The sequence below is a fragment of the Procambarus clarkii genome, chromosome 55, assembly GCF_040958095.1.
Source record: "Procambarus clarkii isolate CNS0578487 chromosome 55, FALCON_Pclarkii_2.0, whole genome shotgun sequence".
NCBI classification, from domain to species: Eukaryota; Metazoa; Arthropoda; class Malacostraca; order Decapoda; family Cambaridae; genus Procambarus; species Procambarus clarkii.
Genome location: NC_091204.1, coordinates 19,215,376 through 19,239,842, shown reverse-complemented (window position 1 = coordinate 19,239,842; position 24,467 = coordinate 19,215,376). Strand labels below are relative to the sequence as shown.

Below are 24,467 nucleotides of genomic sequence, written 5' to 3'. Positions count from 1 at the left end.
GGCCCCCCTCAGAGAGGCACGAGGAGCAATGGCCTATAGAAACCCCCTGTGGTTGGGAGCTTTCTATGTCTGCCATCGACCGGGATAGCCACCCAGAAAGGTAGGCGCCCCAAAACAAACCCCTATTCTGGTAAAAATATTGCTACCGAAAGCCGAACGAGTGGACAGAACTCCCCAAATAAAATTATCAAACTAGCATGACATCATTACATCGCCGTGTCACCATCTACAAAACCCCCCCTCCCCGGGAGGGGAAAGGGGGAGCCCCAGACCCTCCGAGCCGGTGATCCAACTGGCAGTTCTTAGGCTGGATGTCAAAATACGCGAAAAGCACCGCCGACCGGAGGGAGGGATGGATGCCGGGGAGCCTCCGGGACTCGCCCAGAAAATGGCGTTTCATTACATTCAATGCTGATTTTCTGGAGGGGGGGGAGCCCCATTGGCTCCCCAGAACTACCTCACCACAGATAAGGAAAATAGGGAAGGATCCGTGAGGCGGACACCATGCACTCTTACCTAAAAAACCAAGACCACGGGAAACAAAAACCTTGCGGACCCGAACCCCCGAACAGGAACAAGGGAAGAAAGGGAACGCGAACTACCAAAATGCATCCATGACCCCAGAGGCCAAGACGCGCAGAGAACAGCGAAAAAACACACCTGAACAACAAAGGAAGGACCCCCCGGCCCAACCCAAGGACCAAAATGAGAAGAAAAGAGACCACCCAGGCCAACAACCAGGACGGCACCAGAACGCAAGAGCTGGCCGGAGGTGAAACAATGCCTAAGACAGCAAGCGGAATGGAGCAGAAGGAATAGTAACACCGAACGCAAGCTGGAGCGGCTCCGCCAGCACCACCCAATACGAGGCGACAGTACATGGTCCCAGACGACGACCCCAGAACAACCCCGAAGGGAAGACAAGCCAACCCTATTCGAGATCGAAGAACCCTTCGCAGTGATAGGAAAACCGGAAGGACCGCCAGGAAAACCACACACCACCCCTGAGACGAAACACGCAGGGGGGAGACCAACAATGAACCCACCAATGCCGACACAAGCGACGAGAAACGAAAGACAAAAACCCCAGACATGAAAACTCGAGGGGAAGAACGAACCAGCTCTGTACAGAGCAGGACCGATCCGCAAAAAGAAGCGGAGCCGTGGGAAGACCCACCGAACTGGAACCGAGGAAAGCAGCAGGTCTTGCCTAGGCAGGCAAACACCAAAAGGAACATCCGCCAGGGAAACCAGGAACCCAACCCCAGCGAGCCGAAAAGAATCAACCCGGGCGAGCAGAAATGCCCCGTCCGGGAGGACCCCCCCCCCCTCCCTGGGACCCCTGAAGGTCCAAGGCCAAACACCAAGGAGCCAGGGCCCAGACAGAGGCTAACAAGGAAAACAAGCACCACGAACGAAAGTGTAAAACGCGAAGCGAAAAACAGCGACCCCACAACCCAAAGGAGCAACATAACCAGCTCCAGCAGGGAAGAATGATGCACACATTCCTGAGGCATCCATGAGGAGAACTACACAGGACATGAACTGCAGGAAAGCAAACACACACGTTCTGGAAAAGGAACAAAGAAAAATCTGAACCAGGACCGGAACCCCAGCTACCTGTTCAAAGAAAAGGAATCAGTAAGGCAGGAGCAGTAAATCAAAAGTCCACAACCCCCCACAGACAGTGCAACACCTAATCCTGCAGGACATTACAAAGAAAAAGCGTAGGAACTCAGTACCAAAACGGAACACCGGGTAGTCCAAAAGCAGGGAACTGAACATGGACAGAGGTCCACCCAAGTACCCAACAACAGGATAGTCAAGAAGCACCAACCCAGATACACTGGCAAGTGTAGCAGAGGAGGAGGAAAACTGGAAATAGGCAAGGAAAACCCCGAATACGGACCAAAGAGCGGCCGGGAATGCAATGCATACAACCATCCACAAAATGTGTAGTGGAGGGCGCACATACCCAAGGGACATCATGGATATCAGGGTGCAGCCAGGCACTGAAGATAGGCAAGGAATGAGTGTCCAGATAGGGAAAAGACCCACGTGCCGACAAACGAAACCAAAAGCATCGAAATGCAGGGCAGAGCCCCACAAGACAACAAAGAACAAGATACACGGACAAAGGAAAGTCACTGAAGACACACGCAAGGTGACCAAACACAACCCACAACACCTAACACCCCTGTTAGGAGCCATCGACGCAACCCCACCAAGCGGGGAAGTGACAGTAAACAAGGATGGAGCAGTGACCAAGGGTGGCACATGCACAAGGGGACACAGGAGGAAGCTAAGTACCCAAATGAACCACAGACATGAAAAAGAACCTGATCAATGTCAGATGAGATAGGAGGCAGAAAGAGCTAGGAAACGACGTGGTGGAGGCAGACTTCATCCACAGTAGCAAACGTAGATAAGACAGAGCCCAGGAGGCTCCGGAAACTGCACAACCTTTGACCGACAGGAGAGAGGCGGGAGCCAAAGAGCCACAGCTCAACCCCCCGAAAGCACAACTAGGCAAGCACCCCACCAAAAGTGGAGAACCAGCACCTGGCCGACAGAGGCGCCAGACAGGACAATCTCACCTGCAGAGCAGAGACACGACTGTGCCACAACACAGTCGAGCCAAGGAACATACCTAAACTTAAGTTTAGATTTAGGAAAGACTTGGGCAAAAACTGGTTCGGTAACAGGGTTCTTGATATGTGGAACCAATTACCCCGTAAAGTGGTGGAGGTGGGGCCCCCTCAATTGTTCCAAACGTGGGTTGGACATGATATGAGTGTGAGTGAGTATAAATAAGAGCTGCCTTATATGGGTCGAAGGGCCTCCAGCAGTTACCTTTGTTCTTATGTTCTGATGAACTTATACCAAGAGCATCTCTAGTGGTGCGCTCGAATGCCATGCATACTAGAGGAAGTAGGCAGTGTATGTACTGATATCTGAATAAAAATTGGAAGGTGAAATACGTTCAGAGGTGAGCGCCCAGCAGAAGACGAGGAGCAGTACAGAGGGGGAGGTGGTCCACACCGAGCCATCCCACACCCGGAAGCAGAGGAAAGAACGAAGTGACGTCCCCATATATAAAATCCAGAACACCCTCAGCATCTAGAGGGCTACGACTGGAGAGAGAGAAAACGAGCAAAAAGTCGCAGAAAACCGCGATAAACGATGCAGAACACACGAGTACACCACCCAGAGACAAAACGAACACCCCGGCCCCAGCACACGAGGTACGAAATGCACCACCCGTCTACCGGTCGGCGCGGCTCGTACACCAGGCGGACAACGACGAGGCCCAGGGACATTCACGAGGTAACGAGCAGCCAGGACCTTGTTCGACTGCCAAAAACCCCGCGCCCGAATATCAGACCAGGACATGTTCCCAAAGACGGCAGCAAGAGCCGCGAACTTACAGACGTCATGGGCACGGGGATAGACCACAGGGTGGCGGGATTTGATAACCCTGTGGATGACCTGGGAGACCCGAACCCGAGAACAGGAAAGAAGTGAAACCGGATCAACCCAAAGCGCGTCCCTGGACACAGAAGCCGTGGCGCACAAATAAGGCGACACAAAGCATAATGTACGGACCCCTCCGGAACGCAGCAGTCACATTCTTCGCCAGAAAAGAAGGAGACGGCTGCAGGCGAACAAAACAATCGCCACGACAGAAAGAGCAGAAACTCCTGTGCCGGAGGAGAGCATGAAGCTCCCCGACCCAACCCCCAGAGGCTAATGCCAACAGGAAAAGAGCCTTGGAGAAACAATCCTGGACCAAAGGGGCGACGACGAAACGAGGAGACGAGAGGTAAGCAAGCACTCTGTCCAAAGACAAGGACGGCTCAGGCGGCGCATGAGCAGGCTGGAGGTGAAACAAAGCATGAAACGGCTTGCAAAACAGCGCAGACGTAACATCGCTACGAAAGGCAACCTGAAGCGGCTCCGCCAGCGCTGCACGATACAAGGCGACAGTCTTAGGCATAAGATGACGGTCCTGAAACAACCAAGAGAGAAAGGACAAGACCACCCTAACCGACAGCGAACTAAAACGACGAAGACGCAAAAAGAAACAGAAGGACCGCCAGGAAACTTCATACTGCTGCCGAGAAGAAGCCCGCAGGTGGGACACCAACAAAAAAGCCACCTGATCACCATAGAGATGATGATAGACTTGAGTCAAAAAACCATACGCGAAGAATCGAGGAGAAGATCGAACCAGCCACATGACGTACCGGACCGATCTGCTGAAAGAGGCAGAGCCTCAGGAAAACCCTCGGGTTCGGACACCGAGCAAGCGGCCCCTGAAACCAAGGCTGGGCCGGCCACGAAGGGGCCAGAAGGACAACCCTCCCCGGTAAGTCTCCAAGCGGGTCAGGACTTGGAGCAGCAGCTGAACCGGGGGAAAGAGGTACAGGAACCCCCACCTCGACCAGTCTAGCCGAAAGGCATCGACCCCGACAGCTTCGCGATCGGGGAAGGGCGCCACATACACAGGAAGGCGCCTCGACCACGCCAATGTGAAGAGGTCCACCTCAGGACGCCTGAACGTCTGGCAAAGCCAATAGAAGGAAGCGTCGTCGACCGTCCACTCTGTGGAGAGGGGAACGAAGCGAGACAGGCCGTCGGCCAAGATGTTGGACACTCTTCGCACGTGAACCGCCAAGAGAGCCAAGCCCCGAGAACTCAGCAGATGAGTCACCTGAAGCGACCAACCCCAAAGAGCCAAGGACCGCATCGAACCCCTGCGGTTCAGGCAATGAACCACCGGAGAGCAGTCCGAATGGAGCCAAATTGTCGATCCGTGGGCGACCTGAATCCTCCAAAGAGCAGACCACACCACCGTGAACTCCCGCACTGTGCTATGGGCTCGACGGAAGGACGGACCCCAATGCCCCTGGCCAGCCTGGTGAGCACCGGTCACAAAACCCCAGCCAAGAGACGAAGCGTCCGTGAACACATCAAGCGAGGACTCGGGTAGGCGCCAAGGCACTGAACCCCAAAAACCAGAAGAGGAAGCCGGTGACGCAGCAGCCGACGCAAGGCCCCCGGGGGTAGAACCCAGCGATCGCGAGAGAGGCGGAAGGGACGACTCCAGAGGAACCTGAACAGCCGACAAAGCCAAAGCTCCTGCACAGCCCCTCAAGCAACCGCCAGGTGACCCGAGGGCCCACCAGAAACAGACGAAGGCAGAAGCGCAGCCACAGGAGACACTCCAGAGGGAGAGACAAGGAAACGGTCTGAGAGTCCCAAACGAGACCCAGCCAAGTCCGAACCTGAGAGGGAACCAGATGGGACTTCCTCCAGTTCACCAAGGACCCAAACCCGACGAGCTGGGAAAGAACCAAATCCCTGGCTAGCAAGCAAGCCGACTGGTTGGGAGTCCAAACCAGCCAGTCGTCGAGGTAGGCCAACACCCAAACACATAAGAGATGCAAACGGGCCACCACGACCCGCGTAAGGCATGTGAACACACGAGGTGCCAGGTTCAACCCAAATGGGAGGCAACGAAAGCGGTAAAATTGACGCCCCACAACAAAACCGAGCCAGTTCCGGGACCTCGTGTGAATCGGGACATGCCAATAAGCGTCCCGGAGGTCCAGGGACACCATCCAAGCGTCCGGATCCAAGAGGAGCCGAACCTGGGACAGCGTAGTCATCCAAAAGGAGGGGCAATGAACCCAGGGGTTCAGATGGGACAAGTCCAGAATGAGCCTCAGGTTCACACAGTCCCGTTTCGGGACCGGAAACAGACGGGAAACCCATCTGAGGGATGTCGTCGTTTCGACTACACCCAAGTGAACCCACTCCAAGACGACCTGATAGAGCGCAGGGGAAGAAACCTGCCCTGCTAGCCCCAACCCCCCCAAAGGGGAGGGGGGGCCACCCAAACAAGCGCCGTCGAAAGGGAGGGAATCTGCACATGGAGCTCAACAACGCCAACATCACGTGGAAGGGCAGAAGCAAACAAGCACTCGTTTAGGTACTCAAGATCGCCCCCCCCCCCAGGAAAACCTGAACCACCGTGGAAGCACGCCACGCCAGCGTGCGGTTACGACAGAAGGAATTCCAGGCATCCAAAACTAACAAGGGGCAGTCTGCTAGACAAGAAGACTCCGCAACCTTGTAACGGAGCCAGAAAGGGAACGAAGTCCCAAACCTGAATTCCGAGGGATCTATCTCCGAGTTATAATCCGGGTCACGCAGGAGGTATACTGCAAGGGCAGCCCACACCACACCAGGTTGGATGCGATAAGCCGAAAACCTCCGGAAAGACTGAACCGACGCACCGGGGGGAACACGGAACTGAATCCGGGGCCGACACCAAATCCAACTCGTACGCAGAGGGGGGAAAAGAAAACCTCACTCCTTGCAACAGTAAGCCCCGCTCAGAGGGAATAAAAACCCAGGCAGGGTCTAACGGGACCCAAGGCCCCCAAGTCAGCCCCCTCCCAAGTCCCTAGGTACCCCACAGCAGGACCCGGGGCAGAGTCATCTCTCTAAGCACCGACCTCACAAGACAAGGACGGTGCTGCCGCAGAAGCCGGAAGAAAGGGGGGCTCACTGGTCAGACCCAAAAGCTTTGGCCGGGAGACAAGACTCGAAAGCCTCCGCAGCCCACCAGAAGGGGCATCCCCCGAAGCTGCCCGAGTCTCAAGATCAAGTAACCCCTGCCCCGACTCCAAAACCCTCAGACGTTTCGCGGCCGGAAGCAGGGGGAGGGGGACCAGAACGAACAACTGGAGGGGAAGGACGAGGAGGTGCGGACTGAACCAGGATCGAAGCGACCCCCACTCCCATGTCCGGGTCTCAAAAAGCAAAGCGGGACAACCCCGGGGCATCCGGGTGAGCAACCAACCGAGTGCGTTGCAACAGACGAAACCTAGCTTGCAATGCTTGCGCCGCCCGTACCCAAATAGAATCATCAGAGGATTGGGTAAATTGAGTCACTAGCAAGCAGCAACACTCACAGGACTCAGGGTCGAAAGTATCATCGACCCAACAGGCGGCGTGGCGGAGGCAAAAACAACGAGGGTCACCCTCAATGGGCAGACAAGGGGACCGAGCAAGGGGACCGAGCAAGGGGACCGAGCAACCCTCAAACTCTCACAAAGCGAGTGGGGACTCCGGTTATCTTGAGATGATTTCGGGGCTTAGTGTCCCCGCGGCCTAGTCCTCGACCAGGCCTTCACCCCCAGGAAGCAGCCTGTGACAGCTGACTAACTCCCAGGTACTGATTTACTGCTAGGTAACAGGGACATCAGGGTGAAAGAAACTCTGCCCATTGTTTCTCGTCGGTGCCCGGGATCGAACCCGGGACCACAGGATCACACGTCCAGTGTTCTATTCACTCAGCCACCGGCTCCGAGGTCACATCCATCAGACCCACGTGCCCCCTAGGATTTTCCCAGGGTCCTGAGCATTTACTTTAAGAGGACTCACACCCAGGTAGTCCCAGGCAGGGTGCTGCTAACCGGCGCCCAAAACTACCAAGCGAACTTCTATAGCTGAACCCCAGGGACGTGTACACTCACGGGGACCTAGCAGGGGGTGCCACCGAGGAGAACCGTGGAAGGGCAAACACCAGTGGATAATAGGATAAAACCCACCACAAGCCAAAAAGTAAAACAAAAACAAAACCTCACAAGAGGGCAGCGAACCCCAAGGAACAGAGCCGGCCGCTATGTTGGGAAAACAAAGCTGCACTGCACCCTACGCCCCTACCAGTGCAAACTGCCACTCACCCGCAGGAAACAAGGGAGAACAGAACACCCAAGAGCCCAACAGGCGGCCGAAAAACCGAACAGTGGAATGGACCAGCAGAAGCAGGTCCCGAGGAGCCTGTGGAAGGTGTCCCCAAGCTCCAAGGGCAGTACTTATAAGGCACCTAGGGAAGGCAGCCCTAGGCGCATGCAGCCCGAGTACTGAAGATAACTCCTGGCTCTCGCACCCTTGGAAAAACAAACACCACACACGAAGGACAGTGCTGTGAAGACACTGGAGCCAGAGCACACGACCTCTGCCTATAGCATCAGCCTCAAGAACTGAGGTGTGGGTAGCTGGCATGAGGGGTCTGGGGTTCCCCCTTTCCCCTCCCGGGAAGAGGGGAGCTGCGCAGACAGGCAGCGTGGCGATGTGTGACGTCATGATCGTTTGCTCGTTTCTTTTTGGGGAGTTCTATCCACCTGTTCGGCTTGTGGTAGCAATTTTCACCAGAATAGGGGTTTGTTTTGGGACGCTTACCTTTCTGGGTGCCTGACCCGGTCGATGGCAGACAGAATGCTTCCAACCACACGGGGGTTTCTATAGGCTATTGCTCCCCTTGCCTCTCCGAGGGGGCCAGGTTCTGGCCCGTGGTTCCTGGTAGGCCCATAGAACTCCATACACATGACTGATGCCAAAGTCTAACATTAGCCTATCAGCCTGGATAAGCTCCAGGGAGCCGAAGGGGCTCCCCCCCCCCCCCAGAAAATCAGCTATTTAAACATCTGCAGAAATTCCAGATGCAACAAACAACATCCACAGATTTCCCAGAATTAAGCAGTTTCCCATCAACCAATTAATGAGCAGCTTGTCTTACTTGAGACAGGTAGACGGGAATATAAGGCAAGGCGCCAGGCAGCCATTCTCAACACATAACTACCAGCAGCAACTTCACCTTGTAGCAACTATATTAAGATTACAGTATTAAGAGAGCTCCTGACTACAATATAGTAATATAGTTGCTCTAAATTCTCAGAAGTTCTATTGCAGACACTCAAATGTATGTGTTAATTCCACATAACTTATCCCTATATATTCCACATTCCAAGAGGTTCTCTAATAATCTTATGTGCACTAATTACAATTGATACTTGTTCCCAAGATTTCCAGGAATCACTGAGGACAGCTGAAGTAACTGGCAAGATGATGGTCAACTTGCCAAGTCAGGTTGAAGGGTGGAATATAAGCTGTCAAGAACATCGAGTCATCAGTCTAACTCCAATAGTGGTTCAGTGACAAACACTCTGGATATACTGCACATTTTCCCAAACACCATCAATAGTCACCAGGATACGATGTAATTCTCTGGGAACATGGAATTCCAGCCATACTCAAGCTACCTGCTCTTGTCCCACATTCAATCTCTCCAACACCACCTGCATTTAAGCCCTCTTTCCCCAGCCTTGCTCAAGCTCTACTCACAGTTCCAGGCCTCACTCAAGCATCCTCAACTCAGCTATCATGACACATCATTATATTTTAAACATCTGACTGTTGTAACCAAAACTATATTAAATAAACATCAAAATCCAGTATACTCTTTGAATGCTGTCAACCAAAATTGTATATGTTACAACCTCTTTACCAGCCTTGATCCCATCAACTGTGGCCGGTCTCTCATGCCACTGACATTCAACAGCCTCACCCTAGGGCTCACCGTGTTATGATAATTCCACAGTCTCCGTGGTGTAGTGGTAAGACACTCGCCTGGCGTTCCGCGAGCGCTATGTCATGGGTTCGTATCCTGGCCGGGGAGGATTTACTGGGCGCAATTCCTTAACTGTAGCCTCTGTTTAACGCAACAGTAAAATGTGTACTTGGATGAAAAAACGATTCTTCGCGGCAGGGGATCGCATTCCAGGGACCATAGGATTAAGGACTTGCCCGAAACGCTACGCGTGCTAGTGGCTGTACAAGAATGTAACAACTCTTGTATATATCTAAAAAAAAAATGATGATGTCATAAATGCAGCAACCACTGCTGTAACCATTTACTGTACATCATATATATATCTAGTTATCATATTGTGTCTTCATTGTCCAAACCTGTCAAACATTACACCTCATATCTACACCTACATTGCGAAAAGATAGGTGAATTTAGAGACAATTCTATAACCAATGTTCCAGCGATGTGTAAATATTTCATTCAAAATGACCTGCTACCAGAAATTTTAGCCAAATATCCCCAGTTTGCTAACTGTAGGTAGTAACTGAGTGATTGTAACCTATCCACCGCTGCCCACTGGATGGGGGGCGGTGTGCAGGACAAACATATCAATTGTGACACTAGCTCTCCACATATGTCAGTTGCTTAATTTAGAACCTGTACTTGAGGTCGATCTCGAACCCATTGTTGATGTGACGACTTATATTAAAGTTTGTAACTAGCTCATCAAGATTGTAACTTGCTTAGCTAAATGAATTGTGGGGTTCAGTCCCTGAGCCCATTATGTGCCTCTGTAACCCTTTCCACTACTGCCCACAAGATGGGTATGGGGTGCATAATAAATGAACTAAACTAAAAAAAAAAAAACTATAGCTACTCCAACAAGTATGCCTGCCAAGACTTTATTAGTAACTGACCTTAAACATATCATATTTATTGTATCCAATGTCAAGATTTTCAAGGATTGCTACCATCTCTGTGCCTTTGAAAATTTTGCCTGAGCGGTCAAACTCCTTATAGTCCGTGAGTTTATCCGATTGTGAGGCCACCCAATCACTCAAAGCACTCAACATGACAGACTGAGGAAAGAAAAGATAACGGTTAGTTCTTTTCACAAATTATAACAACTTCCTAATTTCTAGGTGAAAACAGCAAGTAAGATTGAAAGTAGGCAGGTAATCAGAGAAATGTAATTAAAAGATAAATTGGGAGAAGAAAATGTAATAATAGGTGCAAAGGTCTGCAACTCAATACTTTAATATCATCTCATAGTACCTGTATTATTTTATTTCCCCCAAAATGTACTACGATAATTAACACATTATTATTCAGGAAAGATGAAGTACTGAAATACTGTGCGGTAATTACTGGCTTCGTAAAAAATAAAAACACAATACTGTACCTACTAAATACTCACTGTCAGCAGAGCCTCTGAATTTATCATCAATATTTATTATAAATACAGTATTATAATTTATTATAAAATATTGTTATTATGCTCTTAGTATTCGTGAGTTTGATCCTTGAAGAGAAAAACCTTACCCAAAGTTGACACATTAATTTTAAGTGACTCAATCATCCTTGATTGAAACCAATTCCTCAAGAAGTAACTGTGATGTGCTTGTGTCTCAAGCTAGGCATGGATATAACAAAATAATCACTGATGGAGTCAAAATCTGTCTCCTATGGATCCCATCCCATATTGACCTTTGAATGGATGATAGCACTGACGAATTAGCCAAAGCATGTGCTCTTGGAGAGGGACTTGAATTCCATATTGGATTACCTTTGAGCAGCCCGAGGGCAGTAATATATAGACACCTGCAACAAAATTTAGTGGACCTGAGACAAAGTGAAATTCACACTAGAACCATTTGGGATTCTAGTGTGAAGACTAGAAGTTTGAAGTTTGAAGAAGTTTGAAGTTCTAGTGTGAGACTTTAGGGTCCGTGGCCTGAAGAGACTGTAGGGTCCGTAGCCTGAAGAGACTGTAAGGATCCCATCTCTGTCATTTCCCTGTATCGGGGAAATCGGGGCGCATCCAACCTCTCGATCATCGTCGCCCATCAACCAACAACAACTTCTTCAAAATCAAAATCAAAATGTTTATTCAGGTAAAAGCACATACATAGAAGATGAGTTACAAGCATAATGTTGGATTTATAGATAGAGCTAGTACATACAATACCTAAAGCCACTAATACCCTCAGCATTTCGAGCAAGGTGAGGGGAAAAAAAACTTAGACTAAAGCTTGATACTAATTGAGATTAAAATATAAATTGTGTAGAAAAAGGGGAAAAAAGGGAGGTGGGGAACATGGCAGAAATCAGTAATTATATAACTTGGTCAACAAACAGTATTGTTTAAAAATACCAAGACATAGGTTGACATTAGGGGTAAGGTAGGTTACATGGAGTTTATTAGGTAGAACTTAGTTTTCCTCTTAAACTGGTTGAGAGAGGTACAGCCTATGACATGATTGGGGAGGTCATTCCACATTCTGGGTCCCTTGATTTGTAGAGCATTTCTAGTTTGGTTAGGTATTTATAGGCAACACAGAACCAAAAGTTGCAAGTAGCACGGGCTATGGTGAGCCTGTAGTGGACTTACCTGGCACAGGAGCGGAGCAAGTAGCACGGGCTATGGCGAGCCTGTAGTGGACTTACCTGGCACAGGAGCGGAGCAAGTAGCCCGAGCTATGGTGAGCCAGTAGTGAACTTACCTGGCACAGGAACGTAGGGAGGTCAGATGACTCGGCCTCCTCTGTATTTTTCCTAGGCAGCATTAAGTACCTCTGCTTTGCCACATTTTATACAAAAAAAAATCAACATTAACAAATAAACCTGTAATTGCCTTTCAGCTTACCAGTTCAGTGCACTCATGAATATGGGCTTCATATTTGATCATCCTTTTAAAATCGCTGATGGCTTCATCTATCTCGTCCTTGGTAAGTGTGCACGAGGCCGCCTCCCTGGCGCTGTCCTCAATGTTGTGGGCTTCGTCCAGCACGATAACTTGGTCATTCAGGTTGATCTCCATCTGTTAAAGATAGCAATGTTGTGTACCTTTTGGTCAAAGTCAAGGAATCACAATTGACTTGAGAATGGTCCAGGACGGGCCGAAACGTCGTCGTCCCTTCACCTTCTAGTGTGTGATCTGGTCAACAAAGTCAAAGAGGTTCGTGAGACAGAATGTTATTATACAGGAGCCTGAAGAAAGTGGTGGTGCAAGACCCCATTACTAGAGGGGAAAGTTTTGTTTTGATTAGATCAAAACAACACTGTAGCATGTGGTAGTTCTGGCGCATGATCCTATAAGGAGAATAGTACTGGTAACATGCATAATAAATTAACAAATACACAATACCAACCCTCATTTATGAGAGAAAAATGAGTAACGTGCAGCTTTAAGGAATTTCAATGTCAACTATTCCTTGCTACTACTACGATAATAGTCCGATGATGCTCTTACCGACTCCCTTATGCAGGGATCAATGAGGTAGTTGTACGGGCAGATGATGACCTCAGCTGTAGCCATCAGTGACCTGGCAGCAAAATAGGGACAAGCTTTGATCTTTTTTCCCAGCGTCACCAAGTCTTCAATATCCCAGGCGGGACTCATTCCATAACTAGCCAACTGGTCGTGGGTCTTGATTTTATTGACTCCATGGTAGTACCTGCATCCTGAGGCCTGTACAAGGACGATGAGTTGATTGTTAACAAATAAATGTTAAAATATGATGGAACCAATACTGTATTTGTACTAACAATCATAAATTATAACAGAGAAATAACTGTGGATTTAGGAAAGTTCAATACCTGTACTAACCTGTACTCTCACTGCTCATCTGTACTCACCCAGTCCCGCATTTCAAACATTTTGTAGAGTAACGACTATTCCACTTACAACTCCGACACTGAAAAAGTTCTTTCTGGCATCGCTGTGGCTCGTCTGAATCTCTAGCATCCATCTTTGCCTCCTTGTTCTGCTGTTCCGAGCTTTTGAATATTGTATATCTACTTTATCAAATCCATTACAATTTAATAAATTATCTTATCCCCCATATACAGTACATCCCTTCCTCCAGTGTTATGAAAGGGTGAACCAGTCATTTTTGTGTCTACTCGCAGCTCAGGCTCCCCTGACCAGGAGGAGTTTTGCTGTACACACACAGTTACAGTCCCGCTCCTGTGCCAGGTAAGTCCACTACGGGCTCACCATAGCCCGTGCTACTTGCCCCGGAACTGTGCCAGGTAAGTCCACTACGGGCTCACCATAGCCCGTGCTACTTGCCCCGCAACTGTGCCAGGTAAGTCCACTACGGGCTCACCATAGCCCGTGCTACTTGCCCCGCAACTGTGCCAGGTAAGTCCACTACGGGCTCACCATAGCCCGTGCTACTTGCCCCGCAACTGTGCCATGTAAGTCCACTACGGGCTCACCATAGCCCGTGCTACTTGCCCCGCTCCTGTGTCAGGTAAGTCCACTACGGGCTCACCATAGCCCGTGCTACTTGCCCCGCTCCTGTGTCAGGTAAGTCCACTACGGGCTCACCATAGCCCGTGCTACTTGCCCCGCTCCTGTGCCAGGTAAGTCCACTACGGGCTCACCATAGCCCGTGCTACTTGCCCCGCTCCTGTGTCAGGTAAGTCCACTACGGGCTCACCATAGCCCGTGCTACTTGCCCCGCTCCAGTGTCAGGTAAGTCCACTACGGGCTCACCATAGCCCGTGCTACTTGCCCCGCTCCTGTGTCAGGTAAGTCCACTACGGGCTCACCATAGCCCGTGCTACTTGCCCCGCTCCTGTGCCATGTAAGTCCACTACGGGCTCACCATAGCCCGTGCTACTTGCCCCGCTCCTGTGCCATGTAAGTCCACTACGGGCTCACCATAGCCCGTGCTACTTGCCCCGCTCCTGTGCCAGGCAAGTCCGCTACGGGCTCACCATAGCCCGTGCTACTTACCCCGCTCCTGTGCCAGGCAAGTCCACTACGGGCTCACCATAGCCCGTGCTCCTTGCCCCGCTCCTGTGTCAGGTAAGTCCACTACTGGCTCACCATAGCCCGTGCTACTTGCCCCGCTCCTGTGTCAGGTAAGTCCACTACGGGCTCACCATAGCCCGTGCTACTTGCCCCGCTCCTGTGCCAGGTAAGTCCACTACGGGCTCACCATAGCCCGAGCTACTTGCCCCGCTCCTGTGTCAGGTAAGTCCACCACGGGCTCATCATAGCCCGTGCTACTTGCCCCGCAACTGTGCCAGGTAAGTCCACTACGGGCTCACCATAGCCCGTGCTACTTGCCCCGCTCCTGTGTCAGGTAAGTCCACCACGGGCTCATCATAGCCCGTGCTACTTGCCCCGCAACTGTGCCAGGTAAGTCCACTACGGGCTCACCATAGCCCGTGCTACTTGCCCCGCTCCTGTGTCAGGTAAGTCCACCATGGGCTCATCATAGCCCGTGCTACTTGCCCCGCAACTGTGCCAGGTAAGTCCACTACGGGCTCACCATAGCCCGTGCTACTTGCCCGGCTCCTGTGCCAGGTAAGTCCACTACGGGCTCACCATAGCCCGTGCTACTTGCCCCGCTCCTGTGTCAGGTAAGTCCACTACGGGCTCACCATAGCCCGTGCTACTTGCCCCGCTCCTGTGTCAGGTAAGTCCACCACGGGCTCACCATAGCCCGTGCTACTTGCCCCGCTCATGTGCCAGGTAAGTCCACCACGGGCTCACCATAGCCCGTGCTACTTGCCCCGCTCCTGTGCCAGGTAAGTCCACTACGGGCTCACCATAGCCCGCGCTACTTGCCCCGCTCCTGTGCCAGGTAAGTCCACCACGGGCTCACCATAGCCCGTGCTACTTGCCCCGCTCCTGTGCCAGGTAAGTCCACTACGGGCTCACCATAGCCCGTGCTACTTGCCCCGCTCCTGTGCCAGGTAAGTCCACTACGGGCTCACCATAGCCCGTGCTACTTGCCCCGCTCCTGTGCCAGGTAAGTCCACCACGGGCTCACTATAGCCCGTGCTACTTGCCCCGCTCCTGTGCCAGGTAAGTCCACTACGGGCTCACCATAGCCCGTGCTACTTGCCCCGCTCCTGTGCCAGGTAAGTCCACTACGGGCTCACCATAGCCCGTGCTACTTGCCCCGCTCCTGTGCCAGCTAAGTCCACCACGGGCTCACCATAGCCCGTGCTACTTGCCCCGCAACTGTGCCAGCTAAGTCCACCACGGGCTCACCATAGCCCGTGCTACTTGCAACTTTTGGTTGCGAATCGTTGAATCTAAAATAACAACAGCTTTGCTGTATATCTTTGGACCTTTTCTATTTTTAATTTGTGCTGTTTTAGGCAGAAATGTATGCTAAACAGTGGGACTCAGGGGGATATGTGGGCTAAACAGTGGGACTCAGGGGGGATATATGGGCTAAACAGTGGGACTCAGGGGGATATATGGGCTAAACAGTGGGACTCAGGGGGATATATGGGCTAAACAGTGGGACTCAGGGGGATATATGGGCTAAACAGTGGGACTCAGGGGGATATATGGGCTAAACAGTGGGACTCAGGGGGGATATATGGGCTAAACAGTGGGACTCAGGGGGATATATATGGGCTAAACAGTGGGACTCAGGGGGGATATATGGGCTAAACAGTGGGACTCAGGGGGATATATGGGCTAAACAGTGGGACTCAGGGGGATATATGGGCTAAACAGTGGGACTCAGGGGGATATATGGGCTAAACAGTGGGACTCAGGGGGATATATGGGCTAAACAGTGGGACTCAGGGGGGATATATGGGCTAAACAGTGGGACTCAGGGGGATATATATGGGCTAAACAGTGGGACTCAGGGGGGATATATGGGCTAAACAGTGGGACTCAGGGGGGATATATGGGCTAAACAGTGGGACTCAGGGGGATATATGGGCTAAACAGTGGGACTCAGGGGGATATATGGGCTAAACAGTGGGACTCAGGGGGATATATGGGCTAAACAGTGGGACTCAGGGGGATATATGGGCTAAACAGTGGGACTCAGGGGGATATATGGGCTAAACAGTAGGACTCAGGGGGATATATGGGCTAAACAGTGGGACTCAGGGGGATATATGGGCTAAACAGTGGGACTCAGGGGGATATATGGGCTAAACAGTGGGACTCAGGGGGGATATATGGGCTAAACAGTGGGACTCAGGGGGATATATGGGCTAAACAGTGGGACTCAGGGGGATATATGGGCTAAACAGTGGGACTCAGGGGGATATATGGGCTAAACAGTGGGACTCAGGGGGATATATGGGCTAAACAGTGGGACTCAGGGGGATATATGGGCTAAACAGTGGGACTCAGGGGGATATATGGGCTAAACAGTGGGACTCAGGGGGATATATGGGCTAAACAGTGGGACTCAGGGGGATATATGGGCTAAACAGTGGGACTCAGGGGGATATATGGGCTAAACAGTGGGACTCAGGGGGATATATGGGCTAAACAGTGGGACTCAGGGGGGATATATGGGCTAAACAGTGGGACTCAGGGGGATATATGGGCTAAACAGTGGGACTCAGGGGGGATATATGGGCTAAACAGTGGGACTCAGGGGGATATATGGGCTAAACAGTGGGACTCAGGGGGATATATGGGCTAAACAGTGGGACTCAGGGGGATATATGGGCTAAACAGTGGGACTCAGGGGGGATATATGGGCTAAACAGTGGGACTCAGGGGGATATATGGGCTAAACAGTGGGACTCAGGGGGATATATGGGCTAAACAGTGGGACTCAGGGGGATATATGGGCTAAACAGTGGGACTCAGGGGGATATATGGGCTAAACAGTGGGACTCAGGGGGATATATGGGCTAAACAGTGGGACTCAGGGGGGATATATGGGCTAAACAGTGGGACTCAGGGGGATATATGGGCTAAACAGTGGGACTCAGGGGGATATATGGGCTAAACAGTGGGACTCAGGGGGATATATGGGCTAAACAGTGGGACTCAGGGGGATATATGGGCTAAACAGTGGGACTCAGGGGGGATATATGGGCTAAACAGTGGGACTCAGGGGGGATATATGGGCTAAACAGTGGGACTCAGGGGGATATATGGGCTAAACAGTGGGACTCAGGGGGATATATGGGCTAAACAGTGGGACTCAGGGGGGATATATGGGCTAAACAGTGGGACTCAGGGGGATATATGGGCTAAACAGTGGGACTCAGGGGGATATATGGGCTAAACAGTGGGACTCAGGGGGATATATGGGCTAAACAGTGGGACTCAGGGGGATATATGGGCTAAACAGTGGGACTCAGGGGGATATATGGGCTAAACAGTGGGACTCAGGGGGATATATGGGCTAAACAGTGGGACTCAGGGGGATATATGGGCTAAACAGTGGGACTCAGGGGGATATATGGGCTAAACAGTGGGACTCAGGGGGATATATGGGCTAAACAGTGGGACTCAGGGGGGATATATGGGCTAAACAGTGGGACTCAGGGGGATATATGGGCTAAACAGTGGGACTCAGGGGGATATATGGGCTAAACAGTGGGACTCAGGGGGATATATGGGCTAAACAGTGGGACTCAGGGGGATATATGGGCTAAACAGTGGGACTCAGGGGGATATATGGGCTAAACAGTGGGACTCAGGGGGGATATATGGGCTAAACAGTGGGACTCAGGGGGATATATGGGCTAAACAGTGGGACTCAGGGGGATATATGGGCTAAACAGTGGGACTCAGGGGGGATATATGGGCTAAACAGTGGGACTCAGGGGGGATATATGGGCTAAACAGTGGGACTCAGGGGGATATATGGGCTAAACAGTGGGACTCAGGGGGGATATATGGGCTAAACAGTGGGACTCAGGGGGGATATATGGGCTAAACAGTGGGACTCAGGGGGGATATATGGGCTAAACAGTGGGACTCAGGGGGATATATGGGATTATACTCATTTGTCCAGGCTCATGAAGGCCACGTTGGCAACATTGTCATGTTTCCTGATGTTATTCTGGTGATGTGTGCCTCTGGAGGTAGAGATGGGGTTCCTCCCCGGGTCTTCCTCCTCATGACTGTGTCTTCCCCCTTCATCCTGTACTGTTGTGGCGCATCTTTCACACCTGTTTCCATCCTCGTAACTTTGCACTTCACTCGGTTAAAGTCTAGTAGCCATTTTTCAGGACGATTACTGGGTGTGCGTGCTGGTGCTAGGCTAACTACTGAACATTAGGGATAACTACTGACTTACGTTTAATCGACAAGATGATACCTGCTAACCCAGGCACCATCGCCTGGGTGGGAGAGCCTGGCAACATTTGCCAACTTATCTGAGAATCTGGACACATTAAATCAAATAAATGTGGCAACTATATACATGTTAAGTAAGTCTAAATACATCAATGCTAATTAATTTTGTCAGTTCAGGCTATATCACTGTAGGTCAAACTAATGAGGAGTAGGTCAGAACTTTGGGGAGTAGGTCATTGTAGGTCATATCATTGGGGAGTAGGTCATTGTAGGTCATATCATTGGGGAGTAGGTCATTGTAGGTCATATCATTGGGAAGTACATCATGTTGTTTGTTGTTTTAGATTCAGCTACTGGGAACTAAAAGTTTCAAGTAGCATGGGCTATGGTGAGCCCGTAGTGGACTTACCTGGCACAGGAGCGGGGCAAGTAGCACGGGCTATGGTGAGCCCGTAGTGGACTTACCTGGCACAGGAGCGGGGCAAGTAGCACGGGCTATGGTGAGCCCGTAGTGGACTTACCTGGCACAGGAGCGGGGCAAGTAGCACGGGCTATGGTGAGCCCGTAGTGGACTTACCTGGCACAGGAGCGGGGCAAGTAGCACGGGCTATGGTGAGCCCGTTGTGGACTTACCTGGCACAGGAGCGGTGCAAGTAGCACGGGCTATGGTGAGCCCGTAGTGGACTTACCTGGCACTGGAGCGGGGCAAGTAGCACGGGCTATGGTGAGCCCGTAGTGGACTTACCTGGCACTGGAGCGGGGCAAGTAGCACGGGCTATGGTGAGCCCGTAGTGGACTTACCTGGCACAGGAGCGGGGCAAGTAGCACGGGCTATGGTGAGCCCGTAGTGGACTTACCTGGCACTGGAGCGGGGCAAGTAGCACGGGCTATGGTGAGCCCGTTGTGGACTTACCTGGCACAGGAGCGGAGCAAGTAGCACGGGCTATGGTGAGCCCGTAGTGGACTTACCTGGCACTGGAGCGGGGCAAGTAGCACGGGCTATGGTGAGCCCGTAGTGGACTTGCCTGGCACAGGAGAGGGGTTGTAACTTGTTCGAAGTAGGTCATTAAAGGTCAGCTTATTAAGGATGTAACTGTAGGTCAGTTTACTGATTATTATAGAGCAGATCTTAAGGTTATACAATCCAGGACCCAGGATTGTACCTGGATGTGATTCTAGGAGCTCTTCTTCTCCCCAAGCCCGGCCCAGGGCCACGCGAGATCCACAGATCTTGTGAGAGCTTGATCCAACAGGCTGTTACTTCGAGCGGCCCGCGTGCTCACGTATCGACTATAGCCCGGTTGGTGCGCCATTTCTTACAGAAAAATGTCAATTTTTTGTTGAATTCCAATTTTCTTCTGGCAGCACTTCTTACACTTGCAAGGAGGATATCGAACAACCGTGGCCCTCTGATGTTCATAAAGTGTTCTCTGATTGTCTTTGTAGGTCGTGTCATTAGAGAGTAGGCTATTGTGGGTCATGACATTGGGAAGTGGTCATTGTAGGTCAAGACATTGGGGGAGTAGTCATTGGTCATGTCATTGGAGAGTAGTCATTGTAAGTCATGTCATTGTGGAGTAGGTCATGTCAGTGGGGAGTAGTCATTGTAGGTCAAGACATTGGGGGAGTAGTCATTGGTCATGTCATTGGAGAGTAGTCATTGTAAGTCATGTCATTGTGGAGTAGGTCATGTCAGTGGGGAGTAGTCATTGTAGGTCAAGACATTGGGGGAGTAGTCATTGGTCATGTCACTGGAGAGTAGTCATTGTAAGTCATGTCATTGTGGAGTAGGTCATATCAGTGGGGAGTAGTCATTGTAGGTCAAGACATTGGGGGAGTAGTCATTGGTCATGTCATTGGAGAGTAGTCATTGTAAGTCATGGCATTGTGGAGTAGGTCATGTCAGTGGGGAGTAGTCATTGTAGGTCAAGACAATGGGAAGTAGGTCATTGTAGGTCATGTCGTTGGGGAGTGGGCTATTGGAGGTCAGAGGAATATTAATGTGAATATTGATCTTCGTCCAGAAGAATGCAAGCTTTTCCTTGTCGTAACTGCTTAACCATCAAACCTTGGGTCGCAGCAAGGTCGTAAGTCGCCAAAGGTCTCCTGGGGGTGGGTATTCATCAAACACCTAAAAGCCCCTACTTACAAAACCTGTGAATCTCTCCTCAATCGCAGCAGCTTAGTTTCCCATTTACTAAACAGTTTACGAGCTCTGACGCTACGAGGTTCCTCAAGACAATGATAACCTCGGGTTACGAAGCTGGCAAGATCATGAATACAGAGTAAGGCAAATTACTTTTATAAATACAGCGTAAGCTGCCACGATCAAGATTTTTTTTTACGGGTGGGTCCAGGAACAGATGTCTTCTGTTAGCAGGCTTAGAGCTTTTTCCCTATTCATACCGAGTGATTTGCCCCTGGAACACGACCCGCCAATCGGTCAACAACCAGGTACTCAATTCTCTGGAAACACAAACCGAAACTGTCTCTATTTTCCGCTTGTTACAACTTGTAATAAAGTTGTTACATCTTGGCTTAACGTGTTTATGACGTATTAGAACGTTGTTACAACTTGCTATATTGGTTGTTATAACTGGTTAGGTGTTAAAACTTGTTCGAACGTTGTACCAACGTCGTAGTTTCGGTGTGTGTTTGGCGGGTTATCGCCGGGTGAACACAGGAGAATATTTAAGGATTGGTGCCCAGACAATCCTCCCTGATAGGGGCTCGAACGCAGACCGCTTGCGAGGCATAAGGCGATGTTCGGATTTCGTAAGGGGACACGAACTGCTGGATTAATCCTGGTACTGTCAGCAGGGAGATAGGCTTAGGCTTCTACTACTTTTAAATGTTCTTGTGCTGCCTTAAATGTGATGCAATGGATCTTAAGAACAAGTGCCACCACAAGTGTCAAGCAGAGAGCCTTAAGAACAAGGGCCACCACAAGTGTCAAGCAGAGAGCCTTAAGAACAAGTGCCACCACAAGTGTCAAGCAGAGGACCTTAAGAACAAGGGCCACCACAAGTGTCAAGTAGAGACCTTAAGAACAAGGGCCACCACAAGTGTCAAGCAGAGAGCCTTAAGAACAAGTGCCACCACAAGTGTCAAGCAGAGAGCCTTAAGAACAAGGGCCACCACAAGTGTCCAGCAGAGAGCCTTAAGAACAAGTGCCACCACAAGTGTCCAGCAGAGGACTTTAAGAACAAGTGCCACCACAAGTGTCAAGCAGAGAGCCTTAAGAACAAGTGCCACCACAAGTGTCAAGCAGAGAGCCTTAAGAACAAGTGCCACCACAAGTGTCAAGCAGAGAGCCTTAAGAACAAGGGCCACCACAAGTGTCAAGCAGAGGACCTTAAGAACAAGTGCCACCACAAGTGTCAAGCAGAGAGCCTTAAGAACAAGTGCCACCACAAGTGTCAAGCAGAGAGCCTTAAGAACAAGGGCCACCACAAGTGTCAAGCAGAGGACCTTAAGAACAAGGGCCACCACAAGTGTCAAGCAGAGGACCTTAAGAACAAGGGCCACCACAAGTGTCAAGCAGAGAGCCTTAAGAACAAGGGCCACCACAAGTGTCAGGCAGAGGACCTTAAGAACAAGGGCCACCACAAGTGTCAAGCAGAGGACCTTAAGAACAAGGGCCACCACAAGTGTCAAGCAGAGAGCCTTAAGAACAAGGGCCACCACAAGTGTCAAGCAGAGAGCCTTAAGAACAAGTGCCACCACAAGTGTCAAGCAGAGAGCCTTAAGAACAAGGGCCACCACAAGTGTCACGCAGAGAGCCTTAAGAACAAGGGCCACCACAAGTGTCAAGCAGAGAGCCTTAAGAACAAGTGCCACCACAAGTGTCAAGCAGAGGACCTTAAGAACAAGGGCCACCACAAGTGTCAAGCAGAGAGCCTTAAGAACAAGGGCCACCACAAGTGTCAAGCAGAGAGCCTTAAGAACAAGGGCCACCACAAGTGTCAAGCAGAGAGCCTTAAGAACAAGGGCCACCACAAGTGTCAAGCAGAGAGCCTTAAGAACAAGGGCCACCACAAGTGTCAAGCAGAGAGCCTTAAGAACAAGGGCCACCACAAGTGTCAGGCAGAGAGCCTTAAGAACAAGTGCCACCACAAGTGTCAAGCAGAGGACTTTAAGAACAAGTGCCACCACAAGTGTCAAGCAGAGAGCCTTAAGAACAAGGGCCACCACAAGTGTCAAGCAGAGGGCCTTAAGAACAAGTGCCACCACAAGTGTCAAGCAGAGGACCTTAAGAACAAGTGCCACCACAAGTGTCAAGCAGAGAGCCTTAAGAACAAGGGCCACCACAAGTGTCAAGCAGAGAGCCTTAAGCACAAGTGGTAGACGGATCCTCCTGGTACTTACTTGTTCATTTTGACCATCAGACTCTTCGAGGAAATCCTCACGTTTATCCTGTGACGAAATAATCATAAATAAAAAAAATATATAATAATAATTATAATAAATAATTAATACTAATATTTAATAAACAATAATAATAATTTGATATTGTAAATCGCATTACGGAGCTCCGAAGCTGTGGCTGGTTTTCTAGCTTAAAATATACCTATTTTCCAGAGTTGTTCTAGCAGCCTGTTGTGGCTGTAATTCTGATGGTGTGTATTTTTCAAGCAGGTAGAGATGTTGAGGACCTCACTTATCCTTATTTACTCCATTTTACATTTCAGTGTCACACTGTCCTCACACTTAATGGTCCTTTATTGTGACCTGACCTCCAGGAACCTCATGTGTGGGGGCTCCTTTATTGTGACCTGACCTCCAGGAACCTCATGTGTGGGGGCTCCTTTATTGTGACCTGACCTCCAGGAACCTCATGTGTGGGGGGACCTTTATTGTGACCTGACCTCCAGGAACCTCATGTGTGGGGGCTCCTTTATTGTGACCTGACCTCCAGGAACCTCATGTGTGGGGGGACCTTTATTGTGACCTGACCTCCAGGAACCTCATGTGTGGGGGGACCTTTATTGTGACCTGACCTCCAGGAACCTCATGTGTGGGGGCTCCTTTATTGTGACCTGACCTCCAGGAACCTCATGTGTGGGGGCTCCTTTATTGTGACCTGACCTCCAGGAACCTCATGTGTGGGGGCTCCTTTATTGTGACCTGACCTCCAGGAACCTCATGTGTGGGGGCTCCTTTATTGTGACCTGACCTCCAGGAACCTCATGTGTGGGGGCTCCTTTATTGTGACCTGACCTCCAGGAACCTCATGTGTGGGGGGACCTTTATTGTGACCTGACCTCCAGGAACCTCATGTGTGGGGGGACCTTTATTGTGACCTGACCTCCAGGAACCTCATGTGTGGGGGGACCTTTATTGTGACCTGACCTCCAGGAACCTCATGTGTGGGGGCTCCTTGTGACCTGACCTCCAGGAACCTCATGTGTGGGGGGACCTTTATTGTGACCTGACCTCCAGGAACCTCATGTGTGGGGGCTCCTTTATTGTGACCTGACCTCCAGGAACCTCATGTGTGGGGGCTCCTTTATTGTGACCTGACCTCCAGGAACCTCATGTGTGGGGGCTCCTTTATTGTGACCTGACCTCCAGGAACCTCATGTGTGGGGGCTCCTTTATTGTGACCTGACCTCCAGGAACCTCATGTGTGGGGGCTCCTTTATTGTGACCTGACCTCCAGGAACCTCATGTGTGGGGGGACCTTTATTGTGACCTGACCTCCAGGAACCTCATGTGTGGGGGGACCTTTATTGTGACCTGACCTCCAGGAACCTCATGTGT

The 24,467-nt window shown here is 50.7% G+C and overlaps 1 protein-coding gene across 1 annotated transcript in view; it reads right to left on the bottom strand.

The window, feature by feature from the left end:
• Positions 1–24,467, bottom strand: part of LOC123756237 (Fanconi anemia group J protein homolog) — a 70,577-nt gene that overhangs the window by 29,169 nt on the left and 16,941 nt on the right. Inside the window, exons 2-5 of the mRNA XM_069305621.1 lie at positions 23,073–23,120; positions 12,918–13,136; positions 12,312–12,485; positions 10,363–10,524 (exon numbers count right to left, since the gene is read on the bottom strand). Of these exons, the coding sequence (XP_069161722.1) occupies positions 10,363–10,524; positions 12,312–12,485; positions 12,918–13,136; positions 23,073–23,120 (603 nt within the window). The remainder of the gene's footprint in view (positions 1–10,362; positions 10,525–12,311; positions 12,486–12,917; positions 13,137–23,072; positions 23,121–24,467) is intronic.